The sequence below is a fragment of the Microchirus variegatus genome (assembly GCF_963457635.1).
Source record: "Microchirus variegatus genome assembly, chromosome: 3".
Classification (NCBI taxonomy): domain Eukaryota; kingdom Metazoa; phylum Chordata; class Actinopteri; order Pleuronectiformes; family Soleidae; genus Microchirus; species Microchirus variegatus.
Window position 1 is genome coordinate 5,865,827 of NC_139804.1, and position 27,239 is coordinate 5,893,065.

Genomic DNA, 27,239 nt, shown 5'->3' on the forward strand with positions numbered 1-27,239 from the left:
TCCAGTTGTCACTAATCTACAGCAGAACTGTGGGATGAAAGAAGGAGAGAAGAAGCAGACTGTGTGTTGACAACACTTGGGTCCAAATGTAAGAACTTCTTTCCTTGAGACGAGAAAAAAAAAAAGGTGTATTTAAAACGATATTACCTAACCCAACATCTGTTGCATTGTCAGACGAGTTCACACTATGATGATTAAGTTCCATGTGACTATCTGTCTCTCTGTGTTTCTCAGTATATAGAGCTCCGGGCGACATGTGACGCCACTGTACACAGAGATCACGCACCCTAATTATGGTGCAACTGGGTGCTTTTTCCCAGCGTGGAAATGAATCCACAAATAAACTCTCATGTTATGGCTGTGATCCACCTGTGCAGTTTCTCGGGATCCTTTGCTTCGTCCCACAACAGCTGTATCCACCATCTTCATTTTGTTTTTGCCTTGCCGCCAAAATTGTGTCGCTTTACATCAGTGGTTCTCAAACTTTTTTTTTCTGTTGGGCCAATCTTTGGAGGAAAGAAATTTCCAAGTATAACATTTATTGAAAGAAACATCAATGTCAGAACAAACGTTTGTTTTAGCAACACAAATGACCTCAACAATATCAACAATAATTTCCTCCTGGGAAAGCACTTTTTTTTAAAATAGAAAAGCACTAGGAGAGCGCAGACCTCCGCCAAGGCAGCTTGGATCACCCCCATGGATCATCCCCAAAATGTAATCACTTGTTCCTGGTCCCATTGCGGACATTTCCTGAAAATGTCATCCATATCTGTCTGTGACTTTTCGAGTTATGTTGCTAACAGACAGACAAACAAACTCCGGCGAAAATAAACCCTTCGACGTTGGCACAGTTTTCTTTTGAGCCCCTGTCAGAAACTTCTCCATTATCCACACCGTGGCCCTTTCTCAATACCCAAGTATGCCGGTACGTACTTGCATACTTGAGAAGTACGACTGGAGTACATACTTGCCAAGTACGGGAGTACACGAGTACGATCTCTTCAATTGGAACGGGACAAGTACGCACGCACAAGTACACACGCACAAGTATGGATATTGAGAAACGGCCCTTGTCTAGTGTAGATTTTGTTGTGGTACGTCACTTAAATGAGTCCGCGGTTACCGGTGAGACCAAAGGTTCCGCCTGCTAAACTTTATTTTCGTTTGAGAAAGTCTGCTTTTTTTTGTTGAATGATTGTTGCATGACATCAGCTACTGTAACTCTACAAAAGAAGTAGTTTTATTTGACAGACAGAGGCAACAACAACATTGCATGAGTAAAGCAACCGGAGTAAGAGTATGAAAATACAAATACACTGCTCAAAAACACCCATCGTGTCTCCATCTGCCCCCACGCTACCGCTGCAGCTGTAAACACACAAAAACGTAAATCCATAAGCCAGGTCTGATAGTTTTGCTTTTCAGATGGCGGATGTACACTGTAAAAAAAAAACTGTTGTTTTTACGGTAAAAAACTGCCAGCTGTGGTTGCCAGAATTCTACCGTAATAAATATGGTAGAACCTTTTCTTACATTACGGTAAAAGCATAGAACTACTGCTGATGTTACGGTAAAGGTTGTTGATTTTTTCAATATTCTACCATATAAATAACTTTTTTTTTCATTGAAAGTAACAGCGTTTTTTCCCATATATTTAACGTGAAAATAAGTAAAACATTTCTCCATGAAATAATGTGTAATGTGAAATAAACAGCCTGTATTAACATAAAATACCACTTTATTTATAAAAAAACCCAAAAAAACACCCACTTATTTTTAACGTTAAAAAACTGGCAGCTATGGTTGCCAGAATTTTACCATAATACGGTAAAATTGTTTCTTCTATCACCGTAAAGGTTGGAGAATTTTTCCATATTCTACCATATAAATAACTATGCCTTGCCATATATTTAACGTTAAAGTACTGTATAAGTAAAGGTTTTGCGTAATTAACACAATGGTTAATAAGTTTAACGGTAATAAAATGTATTTTTTACAAAAAAAGATACAGTTTTGGCTCTTAAAAAATATGGAAAAAATATGCAAAAATTACTGTTTTGGGAAATACATATATTTACGGTAATTCACTGTTACAAAAACTGTATTATAGTCTTTTTAAGTTTACGGTCTTTTTCTGTCATGGTTTGACGGTAAAATCTACGGACATTTTTTTTACAGTGTAGCGTTCAAATAATGTGACCACATTTGCACACTGTTGCTTTAATTGTTCATACGTGGGACTTCAAGGACTCTCAGCTCATCACTGTAAAAATCAGCATTGTGCTCTAAACCTAGCGTTGTAAAAATGTAACGATTTTTTTTAAAGATATCCATTTGTCCCCTGCAGGTTTTTTTTTTGTCAGAAACTTCTGTTCTGCTATGATAAGAGCTTATTGTGAGCTTGGAGGACCGATATGGACGCTGCCTACAGGCTACAGTGGGGGATCGGTTTCTTCACTTTAGTGAGACTTACTTACAAGGCCTCCTCAGAGGTCACGCTGCGGTTGTTACATTGCCCACGGTGCAGTTCTCACATTTCTAGGGTAAAGAGAAAATCTATTTTCCCAACTCTCCGTCTTACGACTTGCACGCGAAACGTCCCCCCTCCGCACGTCCTCGATATCCAATTACCAAATTATGATGGATTCTTAGCATTATTTTCTGCCAGGCATTATTCAAGACAGTCTATCTCAATTTACATAGCTTAACGAAGCACTGAGCTTTTAATAACGCGAGAGGAAGGGAGTGTGATGGTCGGGAGCTGATGTTTATTTGAACTGGCTGGGCCTTTTGGCGGTAATGGTGATGAAGTGAGCGTCTGGAGCCGAAGAGGAGAAGGGAGGATCTGTGCGAAAGGAGGCAGGTGCTTGTGCCGGACAGCGCGACCGATAATGGCGACATTAGTCTGCCGGGAAGCGACGTTCTGCTCAAGGTCAATGGCAGCTGAAGAATGGAGGATGATAATGATTCCAGGCCCCGTGTTCTGGAATCTCCCTTCAAGGATGCTGAGATATTTAATCTGCAGAGGGCTCTTGTATCCATCCGCAAAAGTTCATCTGCGTCATTGAAGCGGATAATGAGCCATAAAGTTTGTTATTATTATTAATATTATTATTGTTATTTTGTGTCTCTAAATTGGTAGGGTTAATTCTCCAGATCACTGCTGCATACGAGACAATATACATTCAATTAAATGCAAGTTTAACGCTTGTAATGCTAACGCTAATTCGCAGGCCATTACACTTCATGTGCGTGCGTTTGACCTTAGACGGCTAACAGCCTATAATAAACATTCCGACTCCATGTCATCGTTTCTGATACATTCACAGTATTTTCACGCTACATAATTTAATTTTGCATAGATATCCCATTCTAATGATCATCTATAATATAGTACATAGTATTCTACAATGACGAAAACTGTGTTATGTGGCCGTATCTAACATGCTTTAAAGACTCCTGCTGGTAAAAGGTTTCCAAACGTTCTATTATGTAGACTCAAAGGCAAATTACCCTGAGTAAACTTTATACAAAACTTACTTTTATAAAATAAATAATAAACCTAAAAGCTCAGGCACATTGCAACATCTTTCACGACCCGTCTGTGGGTCCCGACCCACTCTTTGAGAATCCCTGTAATTGATGATTGAGCGATTAATTCTCCACTTCACGTCAAAAAATACTTTTTTTTTTTTGCTATTTTTGGGACTTTGGTGTCATTGTTGTATTGTTTTTTTTTTTTTGATGACTTGTGCTAAAAACAATATATTCTTAAGTGCATCGCCGCTTTTATTGCGAGCCGTAGCAATAAAGCTGGTTATTTGGATGTGAGGACATTAACGATGACGACTGCCTCCAGGAGCTGCACATCTGTTTGGATCCATGTGTCAGGTTTTGACTTTGACTATGATCTTTCTAATAGACGGGGCGAAATATATTGATTCTAAAATAACCAGTAGCTAGAAACTAGAAATCAGTCACATGGACATAAAAACAAGTAACAACCACCACGATGTGTGCATACATGCATCAAGCATTTAATCTGAATTGTCCAGAAGTTGCTAAAGAAGCATCTCTTCCGCCTTCCGTTTTGTAAACCCACGCCACGTTTTGTTCTTCAAACAAAACATGAGTTTCTCCCGCTCTCTGTAATGAAGCAGCAGTTCATATTTCTCCTGTGCTCCATAAACAGTTGGCTCGGGCAGGAGGACATTTCCATAAAACCCAAGCACATTTCATTTACTGCTCTCACAACACGGAGTTCTTTTAAAGTCGCTCATAAGAGATCTGCGTCGGCTCCAGTCCAGGTTTTTGCTCCTGCCATGTTTCTCAGCAAAGCCCAATTTATACTCCTGCGTAAAGTGCTCTACGTAGGTTACGCAGAGTCCTCTGCGTCGACGGAGAGCCTGTCGAAGAGCCTCTGCGTCGTCTCCGACTGCACAAAATATTTTTTAAGTGTCCGTCAATCCGTCAAGGGACAACGGAGACGGCAAGAGCTGCGATTGGTCCTCAGGACAGGCCGAGTGAAGCTGCTCTGTGCCGGCTCACAGTGCGGCACCGAGCGTCCACAGAGGCAGAGCTGATCACCGCCGACAACGCGGCTGCCAAACTATAAATACGTCATATCTTAACACACACCAGCACATGTTTAGACTCTAAATGGCCAATTTCTCGCCTCAAATTATCTTAAAACTGCGTTCCGTGACACAGAAAAGTGAGTAACGGCCACTGTTTCAACAACAACAGTCTTTCTCTCTCTTTCTCTCTCGGACGCCATTGCTCACTGTAGCCGGAAGCACAACAACCTTGCGCAGCGACCCCTACTGATCGGGCGGGAAATTGCAGCGCGTATCCGTCACCACGACGCAGAAGTATGAAGGCTCGAGTGGTCTCCGTGGTGACGCAGTCGGATAACGCATTACGCAGTCGGAGAAGTATAATGTGGCCTTAAATCATTTTATTCCAGTTAGGTTTATAATCCACTTATTTCCCCCCCCCCCCAAATTTCCATTTTTTTTCTTTGCTTTCTCCATCGTGCACATATGGTTTGCCGGTGTTTGTTCTGTCGTCCCAAAAGTGCTGAAAACCAAACAAACAAATGTTGAAACAACGCGATGAGTTATTCAAACGCGCGTGTGTACCTTTTTAATCCGATGTGTGGCGTTCAGAATAACTGAATATGTGAAAATAGGATTAATTCTCCTTCTGTTTTGTGTGCACTCTGGACTCTGAATCCGTTGTCATTGGCTCTGCCTTTACATTGTAAATCAAAATTAAACCGTCCTTCTCGCAACATTCTGCAACAACACAAACGCGGCATCTGCATCTTTTCAATAACCACTTTACTCTTTTCTCAATTTATCGCCGACTTTATTACATGTACGCCAATGAATGTATCCCATTTGTGTTTTTCCTTGTTAGACGCTCTCACTATTTTCTTTTTTTCCCCTCTATTACCTAAGCTCCCCACAGGGAATACTAAAAGTTTTTATCTCCCAATTAAAACAATCATCCGCATCCCACCATCCTTCAACATGTGGCACAAAGTGCTTCGCCTCCAGTATTTCTCACCTGATGTCCGTCCTCTTGTCTGCTTTGATAGAACGGGGCACAGGCAGCCTGCTGTGTTCACATCTGTGGGTAGTATTTTTTATGAAGCCACTTCAAGCATATTGAACCGAGCTCCAGTGAGACAGGAGACATTCAGAGAGTCTTCCCTTTTGTCACTCTGTATTAATGCACATATTATGCATTCATACTATGTGAGGTAAAGAGCCTCAGGCAGTCCTCTTAAGGAGCTCTCTGACTTTTTTTAAATCATTCTACCCCTTATTTTGCATGTATTATTAAAACTAAAGACTGAAGAATAGTCATAGTGTCATAGTATAACAGATACAGTGCAGTTACAGTACACTGAGACTTTACCAGAGACATTATAGATGCAGACCCACTTTTAAAAAATAATAAAAAAAACATGAAACACTATCACAATCCCATTGAAAATATAAATTGTGACAAGAGTAAATAATTTTCAGTTGAAATACAATGTTTTGAATATTACTTTGGGCCAACGTCATTCTTTTCTAAACAGATTTGGTTATTTGGTAAATTTCTTGTGTAATAAAGCCAATTATTACATAAAATTTTTTATAAAATAAAATATATATATATATATATAATTTCACAAATGTATTTTTGCTGTCCACCGTTTCACTTTTCAGAACGCCAGGGAAGAGATATATCATTTATAGTTTGTGCAATAACTTCCTCATTGCTGCCGTCAAGGCGGTTGTGTATTTATTGGCTTGAGTTTATCTGTAAATGTGTTCTTCTGTCCACAGTTTTTGGATTAATGAGAATTTTTTGTTGTCGTGACGCATGCTTCAACTAAAATTTGGTGACGACATCTGAAAATTAGAAAAGCACTCGGAGAGCGCAGACCTCCGCCAAGGCAGCTCAAGACCGCCCCCCCCCCCCCCCCAACACTCTACGGATCAAGTCCAAAATTTAATAACTTGTTCCTGGTCCCATTGCGGACATTTCCTGAACATTTCATCCATATCAGTCTGTCTCAACACTTTTCGAGTTATGTTGCTATGTTGTTATGTCCGGCGAAAACATTTACCTCCTTGGCAGAGGTCAAATATTGAAATATCAAATTTGTCCTGGAAGTCTTCTAGATCCAGAGGATTACATATAATTTTTACTTTCTCTTGTATCGTAATGATGATGTTTTTTTTCCCTCAATACAACCATTGAGTGACCTCAGCAGTTACATAATGCTCCAGCAACCGTTAAAATTGAAGTCATGGCTTCCACAAGATTTTCTTAAACGTTTTAATCATTTAAATCCTTATATTTGGGACTCTGGAGGCCCTATCAGTCGGCAAAGTGTGAAAAAAGATGACTCACTCATGTGTTTGTGGTCCTCCTCAGTCTAAGTACAGGAGATGAAACACATGATGTTGACTTCCGCGCTCATTGTGACGTCACAATGCGATAAAATTCCTGGAATTGTCTCGCGGAGCACACGCGAGAGTGCTGGAGAGGGCCACCGTATCTGAAAACCAAAAGTCCGCCAAGTCCGCGAAAAAGTTCTATTCAGTGCAGCACAGAGTTCTACACAAACTTCCAGCCTCTGTCCAGTGGATACATGTTATATATGACGGCAATGTGCCTGCTAGAGCCTGCAAATGATCACTTTCCCAAATGCTAACTGCTGTTAGCTCCCAGTCGCCTCTGTGGCTGATGTAATTTCCTGTCTCTTAAGTTTCGTTTTACTTTTTTTTTTAAGGTGGACCTAAAGAGATACTACTAAACTGAGCGTTCTGAACAGGGCTGTTTTGGCAGAGTGATTGAACTGCTGTGGTGCTTCATCCTTATGGTATTTTGACCAAAGCATGTCACAAACATGTTCATTAGGACACCGGGGAACTAGTTTAACTTGGAGAAATATGGTATAATATGACTCCCTTAAGCCCCTTTTCCACCTATGATCCCAGCTTGCCTAACCTCGCCGTGCCTTAGCACGGCACGGTTTAGGTTGGTTTTCCACTCGTACCTACTCAGCATGGGCGAAGTCATCGCTGCACGGCTGCATGACACTGCCGTGACTTCGTTTTGCACGCGACACAAACACACACAAACGAGTGACCAGTGACTTGTAAAGCAGCTGTTTTCCGTGTAACTGAATCATTAGAATCACTTGCACAAACGACCGATCACGACAAACAGATCATTTTCAAGTTGTTCATATTTTAATCTGTACTTCTTTTTCTTCTCTCTTTTTCTTTTTTTTGTACAGTGGCATAGTTGAAAATTGAATACTCAATACTGAGGGGAAAAGAAAGCAAAACCTCACACGTCCCCCATAAAAAGCAAATTAATTACAGCGATTAAAACTTTTGTACAAAATGAGTTATTTATATAGCATCATATTGAACAAACAAAATAACATGTATGAGCATTGGCAATGAGGTTCAATGTCTTTGATACAGTGGCTATTTACAGTGAGGGGATGTCTGATTCACCAATGCCTCAACATGTCATTAGTACTGTTTGCAGCAAACTCAAAGGCCATAATGGTGATCCTTATATTGTTTCTTTTATGACAGGTTTGAGAATTAAAAAATGGAAAAGTTAATGTCAGACAACTACTTCAGTAATAACAGCAATAATATCAATCAATATAGCATTATATAATAAATGTCAATCAATCATAATAACAAATACATATATTCTGACCAGATTTTTTTCTATTTTTTTTCTTCTCTTTTTTTTTTTTCCACTTTTCAGCAATTAAGCAATGAGAATCCCTGTTTGAAAAGAAAAGAAAAAAATTCTTCAAAAGTGCGAAAAAACAACTTCATCAAAGTGACAGTAACTGACGTGATGCTGTGAAATTAAAATGCTATAATCAGTGTCTTTTTCCTTTTTTAATTAAATCGAATACTTACACAATATTTACACACCTTATGGCAAAAAACACCTCCTGTTAGATTTATGGCGAAAGGAAAACAAGACCTGTGGATTATTTCAACTACTGTATTTATGCTAATATACAAATCGTTTATGTGCCAGGGATCCAAAGATTCAACAATACTGGTCACCAGTATTCACGTTGGCAAAGTATTTTACAGCAATATCCACACATTGAGCATAGTTGTTCAATAAAAGTCAACATAAATAAGGTTCCACTCAGTCAGTCAGTTTGGATCTTATACTGTATCAAACCCCTCCCACCCCCAAAATAAAATCAAAGCTTCTGAACCAAAACAATAACTGAACTCTTACAGCGTAGTGGAATCTTCATCATGTGTGTGTGTCTGACACCATCTCTCCATCTAGACTCGTAATTGAATCCTGAGACAGCTGATGATGTGTGTTTTACCCTCTGTTAGTCCTCAGACTTTGTGCTTTAAATTTTTCTGACTCGTTCTCCGGTGATTCAAAATGAACAGCATGAGTTTTTTTTAAAAACTGGAGGAAATTAAATCGATGCGGGAACATACAAACGGGCCGCTAATACGGGAGTGGATTTCATCCGGGAGACAATCGCGACGATTGTGCTTCTTCTACGTAAGTACGTGTTTTGACAAAAGTGTTGTGATGCTGTTAAAGCTCCCATAGAGTGGTCCTATCGCACATATATGTTAGAGTTATGGAGGTCTACTTACATACATTATCTTGTTTTTACGGTCAAAAAGATGCTAGTTGCTGTAAATGAGCCGATAAAAATCTCTCCTCGCTGAAGCTCTCATCAGTCGCACTGTTTCAGACTGAAATCTCACCCCCAGAAGACAGAACTGTGTTGTGATTGGCCAACCAACGAGAGCTTTCCCAACTGTCTTGTGATTGGCCAATACCTAGAAGTGACGTAAATTAGCATGTCAGCTCTCAGAAGCACAGCGACTCCCCGCCGGAGTCCCTTTTACGCCTTTGACCCGGAGTCGGACCCAGAGTCAGAAGACATGGACGTTCTTCTTCTTCTTCTTCTTCTTCTGCGGTTCAATGTACGCAACCGGACTAGTGCGCGGACCAGGAGGATCTGCTGTTCAGGAGGCGGGATCCCTACGTCACCTTTCCAGGCTTTTTCAGAGCGCTTGCAGAGCCCCGAGAATACAATAAAACCCAGCGTTCTCAGCCGTGGCTGAACTGTTTGTTTCGAAACTTTGGGGCTTCATAAACGAGGTAACGGCGCAGATACCGCACCCAAAAAATACAGTGTTAATTGGAACTTCCGGTCTATGGGAGCTTTAACAATAGTATGGCTGTCGTTGATGGGTAAACTCCATGGTAACGTTCAAAAACCATCCAGTACATAAAAATACTTTATAATGTTTGATAAATCCATCTCCAACTACGTTCACCTCTCCCTTTCTCAACCACATGGGGGGGGACGATGGTGGCCATTAAATATCAGAAAGGATACGTCTTTGTGTAGTGACCTTAAATTTTTAAACATGAAACTCTGCCTGCTTTTGTCTGTCCATCAGCACAAGGTGGACAGCCTCTGAAAAACAAGACCCTTGCCTGAACTACAGGCAAGGGTCTAAAACGGTTTATTCTCAGGCTCTGAAAAACAAACAATCTCTTTCATGGTTGAAAGCAATTAAACCCTCCAACACACTTAGGCATGTTCAATTTCTTCCAATAAAACCTCCAAACTGTTACACACTGGACCTTAGATACAAGTGGCTCTCATAGTGGAACAGTTTGAAAAGCTAAGGACTATTTTTGAATGAATGAATGAATGAATGAATGAGAAAAAATCTGAAGAAAGTTGATTAAAAGGTGAACCGAGTGCGAGTTAGCGATTAAAAAAGGAAAAGCAGGGGGGAAAATAAACAAAACTATACAGCATTTTAGGCACTGTAAAAACAAAAACGGACAAAAACCCAGTCGCACATCATGGGACGCACGCGATTACAAACGGAGAAGGCGAAATAATCGTCAGCGAATGCTTTGATAAACGAGCGTTTAACTGAGCATGAACGTTCTGTAGCAGACCAAAACATGATATAACGTGAATATTAAGTCTAATGAAGTGATGCAGTGAGGCAGCTGAAAATTGCATGTCTGCTGTCGTTCGGAAAAACAAAAAAAAACAAAAACAAAAGAAGGGCCTAAATGGTCTAAATGAAGTACTCTTTCTTTTCCTCTGCGTGCACGTGGTTTCCCTCAGCGTTGATGATGGCTGTGTCTGCGTCGGGGGCGTCCTCTGCTCCTTTGGCCTCATGCGTTAGATATGTGCCTGTGGACACACAGTGAGCCCACAGCAAGTTAGATATGACACATATAAACTGTACAAACCCCCATTGCAAGACATTTGGGACACATTCTTACAGATTTCTCCATAGAATATCTGAGGGCTTGATGTCCACACACATTCGAGACATTGACTGACAATTCTCATAGGTTTTTTGGCACAAAGCGGTAAGCCATGACTCCCTTGGAGGCCCTTGGTTGATGGTTTTATTTACACCTACTTTTCATTCCCTCACACTCTACCTGGAAATGGTGGAACCCTCCAAAACCTGTGTTACACTTAGAAATAAGGGTTCCAAAAGGGTTCTTCTACAAGGGCTGAGGTTCTACCTGGAACCATGGGCTTCTAAAAAACCCTTTCCAGAAGAAAGGGTTTTTCGAGGGTTCTTGGTAACATTAATGGTTCCAGTAAGAACCATTTTGATCCAGAGAACCCTTTAAAACCCCTTTCCTGAATAAAGGGTTTTAAAAGGGTTCTTGGTGGAACCCTCCAAAAGGGTTCCAGGTGGAACCTAAAAGGGTTCTCCTATGAGGACAAGCCGAATAACCTTATATGGTTGCACTGTTTTTTCTAAGAGTGTATGGGCGCATTCACACCAAGGTATTCCATTCTCGTTTGGGGCCGTATTGCCCGAAACATGCACCAATCCTTCGGGGACGGAAAAAATGGAAATCCATCCCCTTCAGTCGGCTCGTTCACCACAAAAGCAAATAATGGAGTCTTTCTGTTTTTAATTTGGTGTCCAAATCTAATTGGTTTTTCACAAGAAGCTGCCCAGCTTTGGTTCACTTCCTCTCTTGCACCAGGGTTCCCTTATCCCTATCGAGTCGAGACCCAGGTTTTCAGGCAGACCACTCCGAGTTCGCTTGTTTGGTCCGCACCAGAGTTTGGATGAGCTTTTACATCTGCCCAAAGAAACTATCCAAAGAAACAAACTCTGTCGTGAAAGCGCCCTGATTTTCCTGATTCAAGAAAACCACAGATTTTCTCGTTTCTTGTTCCATTTTCAGAAAGTAGCCTCAACTTTTTCCCTGCCAATGGGGTTTGTACATTCGCTCCGGGCAAGCACATCACTCACTGACCACCTCTTTTACCTTTATGTCTGGCCAGATATCTCCCGAGAACGATTATCAAGCACAGGGTGATGAAAACCACGACGGCGACGACGCCGCCGATTAGCGCGTGGTCAGGTCCGTGTTGTCCCAGAGCGTTTGGATCTGAAATGAGCCAGAGAAAAACGGGGAGGGATAACATCAACACCCGCGGCATGTTCTGCTGCCGTCTCTCGCGCAGCTGTACACACTTATTAAGCAGCAATGGAAATATTTTTGTTTTCTGCAATTATCCCTGGAAAAAAAAGAAAAATCCAGATGCCACATTTACATGTGTGAACAAAGTACAACAGCCCACCCTACCCAAACCCCCCCCCCCCCCCAAATGAGTCTCTGCCATATTTAGTAGAACCTAAAATGGCTGCTTTGATGCGCCGTAATTGATGTAGAAAAGAAAGTAATCATAGGAAATGCCGCAAATCTCTGTGCGGTTCAAAAATGTGTTGTTGGCAACAGCAAAAGTGAAGTGTAGGCTCTGAGGAACGTTTTTTTTCTTGTTGCCAGTCTCTCTCTCAACACACATGCACACACACACACCATGTTGTGTTTTCTCATTGCCACATTCTGTTGCAGAGAATCTTTTTTGTCTTTTTTTTTTTTTTTTAAAAACAAGAGTTATTTAACATGAGGCGTCCGGTGCAGAGAGAGCAAGCTGAAGGTTCCCCAGGCAGGAGCATGCCTTTGTGTCAGTTGTGTAATAACCCCTTAAGTGGCTGTGTCTTTACTGTGCTCTCATTATCTCAAGCTGATGAATGGCTATGGCTTGTGCTCAGTTTTGCAAAGTGACCCTGGGAAAATGACGACGGGGGATGTTCCTGCAAAAAACCTCGTTATGCTGCTCTCTAAGCAGAATGCAACCCGCATTTTCAGTAACCCACAGGGACGGACGGTAAAAATGAAAAAGAAATAGAAAACAGGGGGGGGGGGGGGGGATGAAATTGAGAAACATGCAGCTTAAATCCATGCAGAATGGAACCCACGACTGTTTTATCGGGGCTTCACAGGCAGGCACTTTCTGAACTTTTGAAGCTAATAACCATTAGAACAATTGCAGTAACTCGACGTTGGTTCATGTGTCGATTGGATATAACGTTTTTTTTTACAGGTGTTCAGCAGCCGACGGGAGCATCATTTTCACATCACACTTGGCACCGACCGAAGCCGAACAGCTTGCGAGCAAATGACTATTAAGTATTTGCACTTGTCCGACCGGATTTTCCGAGCGTTAATCTACATGTAAATATATCGACTGTTCAAAAGTGACTCCTGGAACAAACTGAGAGGCGACATTTAAAATCAATAATGGTGGGTAAAAATAACAAGTAAGGTGACACTTGAGATTTTATCCTAAAAGGAACGTTTAGAGACACTTTAGCAGCAGGAACAGGAACCTCGATGACTTAGTTTGCCACATTTAACCTGAGCTGGTGTTTCGTTACAGCACTGAAGCAACATGAACTGACTTCCAAGTCCAAATTTAAGAAACCTGATCACGACAATAACACACACTCACACAGGTCTTCTAAGGACACTGCATTGACTTCCAACTTAACCAGTCACAAACTATTCGTTCCTTCTGCCTCGTCCCGCACAGGTGACAAAGAGTACACACACAAGTACCTTGAAATATTACCAGACAACCCAGTGTGAAATGATAGTAGTACTACTTTATATGAGGTATTGTCTTATTATCGATACAGAGAGATGTTATTTCAACTGGTAAATCAATTTAAGCTTAACAGTTACCAATTTAAGTAAATGCATCAAGAAGTTTGTAAACCATGTTCTTGGATTATTATAAATACTCTATAGAGAAAATGTGTGTTGCTGAGGTTCATCCAAACAAAGGATTCAAAACACTCAGGCCACACAATATGATATTTTAACTCACTGACGGAGGCCGCACACTCTTAGAAATAAGGGTTCCAAAAGGGTCCTTCTACAAGGGCTGAAGTTCTACGTGGAACCATTTGCTTCTGAAAAACCCTTTCTCAAAGGCATTTTGATCCAGAGAACCATTTTAAACCCATTTCCTGAAAAAAGGGTTTTAAAAGGGTACTTGGTGGAACCCACCAAAAGGGTTCTATGTGGAACCTTTATAAAAAGGTTCTCCTTGGAGCCAAAAAGGGTTCTCCTACACTGTAAAAAAAAAAAAAGAATTGTTGTTTTTAGGGTAAAAAACTGGCAGCCAGAATTCTACCGTAATAAATACGCCAGAACCTTTTCTTACATTACGGTAAAAGGATAGAACTACTGCTGATGTTACGGTAAAGGTTGTTGATTTTTTCCATATTCTACCATATAAATAACTATTTTTTTCGTTGAAAGAAACTGCCATAATTTAATGTGAAAATACCGTAAGTAAAGGATTTCTCCATGAAATAAGACGGTATTTTACTGTGAAATAAACAGCCTGTATTAACATAAAATACCACTTTATTCATTTAAAAAAACAACAACTTGTTTTTACGGTAAAAAACTGGCCGCTGTGGTTGCCAGTAATTACTACAGTGCAAGATTATTTAACAGTAGATGAATGTAATTTTTACAGGAAAACATATGCAAAAATGACTGTTTTGGGAAATATATATATATATATACGGTATTTAGTCTTTTTAAGTTTACGGTCTTTTTCTGTCATGGTTTGACCATTTTTTCACTTTAAAATCTATGGACATGTTTTACAGTGTATGAGGACAAGCCCGAAGAACCCAATGATTCCACTTAGCACTTTTATTTCTAAAAGTGTAGTAAATGAGGAGTAGAAGTCATGGTAAGGTAAAATAACCGATTTTCTCTATGGACTTTGGTGAGGTTGAGAGAGCAGATTCTAAACTTAATCTTTGAGCTGTAAACGTTGTCTAACGGTGAGGAAAAAGTGCAGATTATTCAAATATTCTAGACCCAAATAGGCTTATTTATTGTCATGTACATATAATAATAGCATATCACATTTTTACAGCTATAACACAATGACTACTAAACCGAAAATGGTCAAACAAATCAAATCACAGTTGCTAATCTGTTCAGCCCTGCCTTGAAAAGTGTTTTTTTTTTCCAATAACTGTGTGATCGGAAATTTGACAGACTCGACTCCCCACCGTTCCCTTTCCTCTTTCTGTTGCGCTCGCACGATCTAAAGATCAAATGTTTACACAGTGGCACAAATACAATCTCCAGCCTAGCATCAATCGCTCGGATCACGCAATGAAATAGATGTTCTGAAACCAAAAAAAGAAGCAAAATGTGTGATAACGTATGCAGCCTTTGACATGTCTGGAGTGGGGGGGGGGGGGGGAAACAGGCGGCTGGCGTCAGTAGAGTGAGCGTCCATGCATGGTGACGGCTTGGCTCATGCTGGGCAGAGGCCGGGGTGGTGGTGTCTTGACCCAGATCCAGATCCAAGCATCACACACACACACACACTGGGAAATCTGGCTTGCAATGATCATCTGGTGGGATATTTACCTGTCGTAGGCCCTGGAAAGTCTTTGGCTGTTGCCATGGTTGCAGACAGTGACAGCAGTAAAAAAAAAAAAAAAAAAGAAAGACGAGGGGGAGGGGGGAACAACACCATGTGATAAAAAAATATGACCACAAGGTTCACAAGGAAACATGTTGAAATTAGCGCGGTTTGTTGGCGATAAGAGAACCGTAAGAACTTTAGACTGTGGAGGGGCTGGATTACACCTCACAGCCTGCCAGAAATTATTAGTAGAAGAAGAAGAAGAAGAAGAAGCATGGTTTGTTTTTCTGGGTTTTTTTCACTTTTACAGTACGTTGTGCAGAAGTAATGCGAAAGTGAAAGCTCATTGCCAAACACAGACACCGGGGAGAGGAACACGAGCAACGACAAGGACGACGTGAACCTTCTGCACATACTAAGTGGGTCGGTTCACCAAAAGTCACCGCATTATTTTACCTGCACCACTATTGGCACAAATTGCAAGTGCAATTGTGCTATTCCATTAAACATTGTCCTTTAAAAAGGTGGAGTCATCGACCTTACAGACAAATAGCTGAAAATAAAAATGATCTATGAGACGAAAATAAAAAATTAGAAAATGTTTTTTTGGGGGGGATTTTTGTGTGGAAAGAAGCCTTGAGAGCACTTTTAAAACCTTTCAAAACAACCAAAAATGATTCTTATTATATACCTGTAATTGTGTATTCAGTCCATGATGAAAGATACACAATAAAATAAAATAAAAAAATAAAAGTTGCTTTGAAAAGTAATAAGTGTTGTATTATGAAGTACTTTGTTTGTACACTCTTAGAAATAAGGGTTCCAAAAGGGTTCTTCTACAAGGGCCGAGGTTCTTACTGGAACCATTTGCTTCTGAAAAACCCTTTCCCGAAGAAAGTTCCAGTAAGAACCATTTTGACCCAGAGAACCCTTTAAAACCCCTTACTTGAATATAGGGTTTAAAAAGGGTTCTTGGTTGAACCCTCCAAAAGGGTTCTACCTGTAGCCAAGAAAGGTTCTTCTATGATGACAAGCTGAAGAACCTTATATGGTTCTACTTAGCACTTTTATTTCTAAGAGTGCCGTGATCTAAAGACGTACATGAGAGCGAAATATGGATCTGAACAACGCACAACGTCAGCTTTTTGCAAGTATTTCACAAGGAAGGAAAAAGCATAGAACGCGACACAACTCCGGTGATGAAAAAAAAACCCTGAATGAACTTCATTTTTGTTTGTTTGTGAGAAAAACACCGCGAGGGCTGATTATCAGAACCAAATGCATCCATCAACCTAAGCGGCGTCGATGTTCTCTAACAGAGCATCGGAGCTATTTTGGCCGTTAGCGGCGACCACTTAGCATATTTTACCTGCAGAGTGCTCTTGTGGCTCAGTGTGACAAAGTCATAGAAAAACACAACAACACTGTGGAGAGTAAACACACGACACAGTGCTTTTTCTGCCTACGTACAAGGCTTGGACTGCAACGCTCTTGTTTTTCATGCAGATATTGAAGATTTTTACAGGTTTACCAAAAAATGCATTAACTTGCTGTGGTCACTTCATCTGCGATGTCTATTTATATTGTCATTGTCCAATAATAACTCCAATGGGCGAGAGTAATACGACGCTGGTAGTGAAGTGGTGCTGTGCATGAAAATGGAAACAGGCACAGGAGTGTTGAATTCGTCCAGAAATCGATGTTATTTTCTGTTTCAAAGCCCGAGCTGTTTCGCTCATCAATCATCAAGTGTGTGTTCAGTGTCATGTCGGTGAGTGCATGAAGCATTGAGGCGAGAGCGCGCGCGGGGGGGGTTAGGGGATGCAAGAGTATACCTGCGATACATAGCTGTGACTGCCTATAAGCCTGATGTGGGAATGTTAGCAGACTGGAAGAATGGCGAGAGAGAGAGTGGAGGCGGTGTAAGGTGATGACGTCTGCTCAATGAAAACAGGAACAACAAGCAGCAAAAACCAAAAAAAAAAAAAAAAAAGGTATCCATGGGGGAGAGGCTCAACGTGAAGAACAACTCTTGAATCTGCTCTTTTAGCTCAGTGACTAGAAACCCCCCCCCAAAAATAAGATATGCAGAGATGATAAAACACAACAAGTTGCACTGATGACTCAAGCTCCGAAAGTGGGGGAAATGTCTCAGAAATATCTGCGGGAAAAACGATGAGTCACACATGGACGACTCCCGTTCTTCTTCACGTCTGCTCAATGTTCATGCAGCTGAGGAAACGGCGGGAAAAATGGCCTGAACGCAGACAGACAGACAGACAGTCTAAGGCCTCATCCACACAGGAAACAGAGCTATACACTCTCAGAAATAAAAGTGCTAAGTAGAACCATATAAGGTTCTTCGGCTTGTCCTAATAGGAGAACCCTTTTGGAGGGTTCAACCAAGAGCCCTTTAAAAACCCTTTATTCAGGAAAGGGGTTTTAAAGGGTTCTCTGGCTCAACCCTTAATCTTAACTGGCCCTCAAAACCAAGTGTTGAGGGTTATTTTCTCACTTAGAAATGGGACACCCCTTAAATGCAGATACGTCTTCAGACTGTGGGGGGCAGAATAACGCGAAAGCTGCGTCCAGTCTGTCAACTCCAAAAAAGAAGAAGAACACATTTACGTCAGGATTATTTATTACGATTAATAAAAAATAATAACCAGCCGGCTATTGACAAAAGATCGTAAAATAAAAATAAATGTTACGCAACAATGACGTCAGTAATCCATAATATTGGCCTAAACTAAGATAATACAATGGTTTTCATCATTTTTATATCTCTATTAACAAAGAAAATACTTAATTTGTATCGCACTCGTTTCGCTGCTTTCGGCGCCATCTTTGTTATGGCAAAACACACACTGCATTCTGGGTAGCCCTTGCTCCCAAGGGTGGTCTTGGAAAATCTCAATATTGAGGGCGATACAGGGTATACAAGGGTTCCAAAAGGGTCCTTCTACAAGGGCTGAGGTTCTACCTGGAACCATTTGCTTCGGAAAAACCCTTTCTTGAAGAAAAGGTTTTTCAAGGGTTCTTGCAAACACTAATGGTTCCAGTAAGAACCATTTTGATCCATTTTGAACCCTTGAAAAAACCCTTTCCTGAATAAAGGGTTTTAAAAGGGTTCTTGGTGGAACCCTCCAAATGGGTTCAAGGTGGAACCTTTATAAAAAGGTTCTAACTAGAGCAAAAAAGGGTTCTCCTATGAGGACAAGCCAAAGAACCTTATATGGTTCTACTTAGCACTAAGAGTGTAGACCCACAACAGTCAGCTGATTGGGCGGCAGAAAAGCGCAGCTCCCTTGCGACCGGAAAGTTCAAGGGCCTTTCTGCAAGGAGTTTGCATGTTCTCCCCGTGTGCGCGTGGGTTTTCTCCGGGTTCTGCGGCTTCCTCCCACAGTCCAAAAACATGCAATTAGGTGAATTGGTCACTCTAAATTGACCGTAGGTGTGAGTGAATGGTTGTTTGTGGCCCTGCGATGGACTGGCGAACTGTCCAGGGTGTACCCCACCTATCGCCCTATGTCAGCTGAGATAGGCACAGCACCCTCTGGTGGAGGATAAAGCGGTAGATAATGGATGGAGGTTAATATGTACAATAAAGGAGGTTAACATGTAAGGAACGGGGCTCCAGAAAAAGACATTTCTCAGCAGCTGTATTTAACCAAACTATCCGTTTGCATCTCGCCACCGTCTTCCGACAGAGTAATTATCGCGTGTGGCGTTTCCCCCTCGCTTTATTTAATACAGTGCATCACGGATAATAATTTGGAGGAGCTGATAAATTGCGGTGGGGCGATAACATTTATTGCTTCGCAGCTCTCCTGTCATTAGCAAATTAGGCTAAGAGGCTGAAATGATGCAAAGAGACCCCGGTAAGTATTTCTGCCACAGACACAGCGATAATGGCGCCGAAGAGCGACTGTCATCATCATCATCGGAGAGACATCTTCTATACCTCGCTCCTCTCAGTCTTTCGTCCTCACGTGGTAACCATGGAACCTTTGCGTAATCCGATTTCGCTTATTTTCTCCTCCTAATCTCACAAAGAGGGAAATATATATACGGTGCATTTCTAACAGCTCAGGTTCAACAAATTTTGAATTATATATAACGTTAAATAATGCAGAAATCCTCCCGGCTGTAAAAAAATAAAACGAGAGGGAAATACGGTCGCATATGACATGTGACGCTCCTCATTACAGCTAAAGCTTTATCCTTATCTTTCATTCTGTTATATGGTTTGGGGGAAATATAGTTGAAATATATCCAAATAAGAGGAATATTCCTGAGCAGTTCTGTGGTTATTTTAAAAGCACACTCCCTGTACCATTCCTTACTCAACTCAATCTTGACTTTAAGATTTACAATGCACATACTATTATTACACAGTGTAGTTTTTGTAGCTATTACGGTTTTGAATCGAGGCGTATTCTCTTTTGTATTATTCAGTTAAATCAGTTATATTTAGGACTGCTATGTTAAAAAAAAAAGAAGCTTTGTCATTTTATTGTGCAAAAATAAATGATACGGACTAGGCTGACATGGCTGCCTCACCCTGTTCACGGAGCGTACTGTAAGAAACGACAAAGATAACAAAAGCTGAAAGGACCAAGGTGTCATCCTCCATTTCTCTCCATTTCCTCCTATGAAAGGTTCCCCCGGAATCTGAACAAAATAGCTGCGGTGCGTCGCGTAAACTGCTCGTAAGCTTGAACAAGTTTCCCCTGTGATAAGTGATAAGTCACTCCCCCTAACCAAACTGTGTTACTGTTTAATAAGCAGAAAAAATGGAAACATATTCATATTTCTTCCCCCCTCTCTCTCCTCGTTTCTGTGCTTTTTTTTTTTTTTTTTCCGCTTTGGTCGTATTTGATAGACATTACAAACATGCACTGTGAAGTCCTTAATGATGCGTTTCCTACACAACGTACTGTCTTTATTCCCTCCACGGATTAACTTATCTCTCCTTCAGGCTGTGTACTTGGGAAGCTGACTTCTGCTTCCTTGACACTTTTCCACCCCAGTTTCCTCATGGGGGAGACGCCAAAAGCTAAAAAAAAAGTTATGTATATACACAGCACGGAAATGTGTAAAACAGGGATGTTATCTTGTTTAGTGACAAAGCTACGACTAATAAATATCTATTTTCTTTGTATTCACATACTATTACATTATATTTGATGCTGTAAACACTGGAAATCTCCAATACTCTGACTAATAAAGGATTAACTTTATCCTATTTAACCATGAACTCCATGCATTTTCACAGTGTCGCCACTTATTAGAAGCCACCTTGAACTCTATTTTACTATAATTCTGTATTGCTGATCGTCAGCGAATGACATATTCAGTATCATACGTTTCATATCATATGTTTTATCACATTTTCTAAAAAAAAAATATATATATATTGAAGGAAATGTAGATTTACCACATGGCGGTGAATTTTAAAGCTCTTTATCCAAATACAACTTCCAGCATTTGTAATTATTAAGCGTAACAGTGTAGAAATGAGAATTAGTGCAGTGTGAAAATTAATGCGTAATTATCATAATACAAAATTGAAAGCCATCCTCCCTCATGTGCACATTTTCATTATTTTTATTATTATTATTATTAATATTATTACCAAGCTATTACTTGGCGATTACTAATGAGTTGTATTATCATAATATTACTACTTAATTATTACCATATGCATTTCTGTGCTACCCTCTGTTGGTTAACACGAGTTAAACTGTTATTAATCAGAGTTGACTTACCTCAGTATAGTCCACATACATATATATATATATACACATGTATTTATGTATATATATATATATATTTTTATATACATATACATATATATACACATATACATATATATGCATATATACATATATACACATATACATATATATATATACACATATATACATATATATAAATATACATATATACACATATATACATATATATAAATATACATATATACATAAATATATATACATACATACATATATACACATATATATACATATATACACATATACATTTATATATATATATATATATACACACATATATATATATATATATATATATATATACATATACACACACACATATACACATATATATATATATACATATACATATATACACACACACACATATATATACACACACGTATATATATACATATATATACTTAATTAGACGTAATTTTTCAGGATGAGGACTTGAAATGAGAGATGTATTTGAAAGAATGGAAAGCGATGCCTGTGACTTGAAAAATTGAAAAGACAAAAACATTTAACCTACAAGCTCAACAAGCTTTTTTTTTGGAAAAAGGTGTTTTTTTTTTAGTGAAGGGCTTCAACCTTGCACAAACGCAACAGGCAAGCATCTTTTATGTGTTTAAAAATCATCCAAATCGACACTGATGCAGGTCTTTTGAAAAAGAAAAACACAAAAAAAAAATGAATGAATGTCATTCAGGGGGAAACTTGTTAATAATTCAGCAAATCTAATTAAAAAACATGATTGCGGTTTTATCCGTTTCAAATGTTATCCGTTCGTTATCGGCGCTTGTTTATTCCTCACAGGAATGTGCAGTGAAACTAATAAATGAATCACAAGTGGACAACTTAAATGATTGGATTCACTTATTGGTCTGCAGTCCACCTGGTTATTCAGAGCTGGATTTAAAATACATCTTCGGACAGACACAGAGTGTAATTCTAAGCTTTTATATGTATATCTGTGTATCGTGCTGTTTGATTTAGACATTATTTTACCTTTTTTTGGGGGGGATTAGGATTCTGTGTCTTTGTACAAGACATCAACCGTCTTCTCGTTAACGCACAACAACACACAGACAAAGAGCGGTGATCTCCTACTGAGTTATACCCACCATATACAAACAGTACATATTCAGCACTGCTCGTCCCCAGGGGGTTGCTCGCCTCGCAGCGATATGTGCCGTTGTCTGTTTTGTTTAGCGTGGTGATGGTTAACTCTCTGCCCTCCACGATCATGCGCTCAATGTCAGGCAGCTCTCCTCCATCTTTAGACCACATCACCGGTTCAGGTCTAGGACAAAGAAAAACAACAAAAAACATAAACAAAGCAATGAAAATATTATAGTTTTTTCAGTCTTAAAGCTGCTTATATTGTCTTATGTTAATGATAAAGTTGTGTGCCTCTCCCTTTGAGGACAATTTGATGTAAATCTATGGGAAGCGGCTTTAAAAAGTAGTTTTAATATGTCAAATATATATAATGTATATAAAGTAAAATTATTTAGTGTAATACAATTCTTGCAGTGTGTAATTTCTGAGGATTTTTGTTGTTATTCTGCCTCTGTTTGGACTTTGTAAACATACATTTAACTACTAATAACTGTGTCTCCTTTGTATTCACATACATTCATAGACTAACCCACACATTTGTTATATATATATATATATATATATATATATATACACATATATGTATACATATATGTATATGGTCAATGGTCAATATACATATACATATATACATATATATATATACATATATGTATACATATATGTATATGGTCAATGGTCTTATATACACATATATAAATATACACATATAGTATATACACACACACATACATACATACACTAACCCACATATTTGTAATGCATACATATATATATATATATATATATATACATACATACATACATACACATATATACATACATATATATATATATACACACATACAGTTTATACACATACACACACACATTGTTCATTAGATATATAAATAACCTTTATCATATATATATATATATATATACACATATATATAATAAATATATACATGTTTTATATTTATATATAAATATATTCATACATGTTATGCATTTTATTTTATATAAATAAAATAATAAAATGTATTTTCGTAAAACAAATGAGAAAACTTATACATGTATTATACATGTATTTATACATAAATTGGTCAACTGTTCCACCCTTTGTTAATAAATAAATAAAAGTTTACAACTCACATTGGGTTGCCTATGGAAACACACTCCAATTTGAAGTACTGCCCTTCCTGTGGAATTATGGGAGACTGTATAATATTCAGCAGCGGCGCATCTGTGGAAGAGAGAGACAAAGGAATGTGACAGCGATATGCGATAAAGGGTTTATCTTTACCGCCAACAAAGTACAACAACAGCAGTTAACTCTTAACCCTTTGGGCAACTATTAGCTCTATAGCCCGCCTCCCTGTTCGGCTTTGGTACTAATCCCTTACCTGCAAACTAATCCTACACTAATCCCGCAGCAAATGCAAAAGTTTAACCTGTGGGCATAAATGTAATCTACAATCCCTGTATTTCTTCTTTTTAATGCTAATCTTATACATAATCTGTGTGTGTGTGTGTGAGATGGCACTCACAGTGGACCTCCAGAACCTCTGTGGTCATGTAGGGGTTGGACAGGGACACGTGCTCCACGCTGCAGGTGTAGGCGATGCCGTCGTCTTTTCTGTCCACCTGGAACTGGAGGCTGCTCCTCACGGTGAACGATTTACCTGTGGCGTTTATCTCTTTAGTGCCTGTGAGGTCAGACGGAGAACAAGAGTGGACGTGTTAATTATACGAACATCTCGGGACGACGTTTGTGACTGTTATGGAAGTTCTTCACAAGGTTAAGGTCTTTTTTTCTAGTAGAACATGAAGTGAATTTTTTCCCCTGGTGGCTGTGGGGCCCTATGCAGCTGCATAGTCCGCATATAGCAAGAAACGGCTCTGCCAGGGCCGTTTCTAGCTGTTTTGGGGCCCTACGCGAGATACTATTTGGGGGCCCCTATTTTTTTCAAACTCGAGGTAGAGATTCCTAACTTTTTCTGATTACCCCACAAACACTTACATGCTTTGCAAATATATGCATAATGAATGCATCCAATACATGCAAATAAAGACAGCTACTTTTGATTCTCAAAAATATAATAAAATACGAGTCTGAACTTGTAGTTTGGGGGCCCCCTGGTGGCTGTGGGGCCCTATGCAGCTGCATAGTCCGCATATAGCAAGAAACGGCTCTGCCAGGGCCGTTTCTAGCTGTTTTGGGGCCCTACGCGAGATATTATTTGGGGGCCCCTATTTTTTCAAACTCGAGGTAGAGATTCCTAACTTTTTCTGATTACCCCACAAACACTTACATGCTTTGCAAATATATGCATAATGAACACATCCAATACATGCAAATAAAGACAGGTACTTTTAATTCTCAAAAATATAATAAAAAATGAGTCTGAACTTGTAGTTTGGGGGCCCCCTGGTGGCTGTGGGGCCCTATGCAGCTGCATAGTTCGCATATAGCAAGAAACGGCTCTGCATGTTACTGTCATGGTGCCTGTCAGATTACTAATCTCAAGGCTTCAGAACAGGAGTTTGTGTCTCTGTCTGGTCAGTACTACCTAAATAAATGTCTTTAATTGTAGCGTCCTTAAATTCTTTCCAGGATTTTTAATTTGATAATGTTTGGTCCTCAATGAGACTTCTTTTGATGTGACATTGAAATTAGAATCTCTTGCATGTGAGACCCAGATCCTGTCAATGCAATGGTATCCTTTAGTACAGCGAGTTCCCAACACGTGAAGCAAATTTCAAAATGTGACTATGCAAATGAGGGTTTTGTGGAATTCACCTCAGACTATGAAGAGGATTGCATTGAGTACAGTACTTGTAAACCTCGCATTGGAAAAAAAAAGGTTAGTGCAGAGAAAGAAAACCCAGAAATGTACTCATATGTTAACTAAAACCCAGAGAAACATGAAAATGTTGCTTTTGAGAGAGCTGCAGTGCTGCTGCTGCTGCTGCTGTTGTTTTCTTCAGCATCTCCTTTGAGGGATAGAATGCTTGGCCTTTGAAAGTCAAGTCAAAGTAGTGTGAATAGAAAGCGGGAGAGCGGTATGAGAGTTGACTCGGTTGGTTGGGCGTGTTTGCTCCTTCAGGACCGTCTATCAAACATCCCAGCCAACACAAACAGGCAACGCGCTCCCCAACCCAACAGCATGAGGTATAGCTTTCCATCGTTGTAGTCACACCTCGCCTTTTTCTTGGCTTTGTCTTAGTTCTCGAGCCCAAAGCCCTTAATTCCCCGTTCTGAAGAGGAAACTTTTTTAAGGGGAATCAACAAAATCAAAAGTTTTTAACATTTAGTATGGGTTATTTGCAAAAACTACCCACAAGGAAAGTATGTTTGTCTTATAGAATAAGCCTCTGATGTGCACTTCAGACAAGGGCCGCCATGATCCCTATTGCCATGTTCCTACAGCAATAGGGATCATACTGTTCAAATTATAGGGAACGATTTGCCAAAAATAAAGCTGGTGCATAAACCAACAAAGAAGACAAGGAAACGGCAGAGAGTGAGTCCCTTTTTGGGACGCTAAGGACACTTGTAGTTCTCTTGGGAAAGGAAGGTTCTAAAGCCTGGTTTACACTCGCCGTAGTGTGCCGGACGCACGCCAAAAAAGACGCCATAACCTATGTCGTGCCGGGCGCGTGGGCTCCAAAAAGTGGTGCGGCGCTAGGGGCGCGCACATTTAAATTTTTCTAACTTTGTCGGCTATGGCGCGCGCCAACTCCGAGCAGCGCCGCTTGTTCGTGCATTATGACTCTTCTGTCCGAGAGCACCGAGACAGTCACATGGCCTTAAATTCATGGAAGGAGATTATAAAAAGACAACGGGTTTCGCCGTGAAGGGGAAAAAGACGAGTCCATAGAAAGAGTGGTGACCCAGGGGGGAAAAACCCTCTCTGTGACTCTGATGGATTATGGGATGTTTGTCCCAATTATGTGAAACACCGAGAGACGGACAGTCATTTAGAGACCAATGTAAGCGATATACGGAATGTTGTTGTTTACTACCGTTGATAGGCAGCGGACGTTTATCGGGCAGTACAGTACGCCCCCTGCTGTTGAGGCAAATACTGCAACGAACAACGTGCTGAACGAGCTGAGTATAAACGCCTCCGTACATACTTGTATGGTTGCGGGCCGTCTGCGGAGCCCTGCGCCACGGTGTCACGCTTGAGTATAAACAAGGCTTTAGTGTTTAGTCACTAATGCCACTCTCTCTCTCTAAGTCTAAGGGCTTTCACATCTTCATTTGGTTTGGTTGACTTTCACATGGGGTCGTACCTATGTTCCCCGGGTCCTATTTTCCCCATTTTTCCCAAAACAGGTCCTATGTTACCCACTTTGTGGAAGCCTGGGTGTAGAGTATGTTTACCCAGGGTAAAGGGTTAGGGTAAGGGTAGGTTAGGGTAAGGGTTTAGGGTTAGGGTAGGGTCCTATCTTCCCTGGGTCCTTTTGGGTGAAAGCGGGGAACATAGGACCCTTTTCCTATGTTCCCAACTGTGTCCTATGTATGCCACTGCTCCTTTGGGGCAGTATTACTGCAAAGGAGCACCGACCAGGAAGAAACTAAGTCATAATAATTATAAGAAGAAAACTCGGCTCATCGATTGGCTAGGACTGAAAATTAAAATCCACCCCCTTCTGCTGGAGCGACACCAAATGTATGCACCCTTGGAGTTACTGTTTTTTACCTCGAGCTGTCCTTACTTCCTCTCTCTGGATAGTCTGTTTTCATTTCCCACCGTAAAGTCATATTCACACTAGCTTCTTCTAATTTGAATTCTAGTTCGTTTACTCGGAAAGTCCGGTTCCTTTTTTTTTTTCGGAGGTGTGAATGCGCAAACTAATTGTGATCCGTACCAAAAGAAGCGAGCTCTGGTCCGCCTAAAACGTAGGTCTCGGTTCGCTTCAAGTGAAGCAAATGCAGCAAGTGGACTAAAAACGCAGGGCATTGTGGCTCAAACACAACCAAAGCATACGCTGAT

The 27,239-nt window shown here is 40.1% G+C and overlaps 1 protein-coding gene across 1 annotated transcript in view; it reads right to left on the minus strand.

Annotated features, from left to right (window-relative positions):
• Positions 1 to 10,637: 10,637 nt before the first annotated feature.
• Positions 10,638 to 27,239, minus strand: part of cadm2b (cell adhesion molecule 2b) — a gene marked incomplete at both ends in the record, with an annotated part of 236,648 nt that continues 220,046 nt past the window's right edge. The window contains 6 exons of the mRNA XM_083886195.1: positions 10,638 to 10,756; positions 11,866 to 11,988; positions 15,352 to 15,378; positions 22,257 to 22,435; positions 23,389 to 23,479; positions 23,784 to 23,942. Of these exons, the coding sequence (XP_083742321.1) occupies positions 10,638 to 10,756; positions 11,866 to 11,988; positions 15,352 to 15,378; positions 22,257 to 22,435; positions 23,389 to 23,479; positions 23,784 to 23,942 (698 nt within the window). The remainder of the gene's footprint in view (positions 10,757 to 11,865; positions 11,989 to 15,351; positions 15,379 to 22,256; positions 22,436 to 23,388; positions 23,480 to 23,783; positions 23,943 to 27,239) is intronic.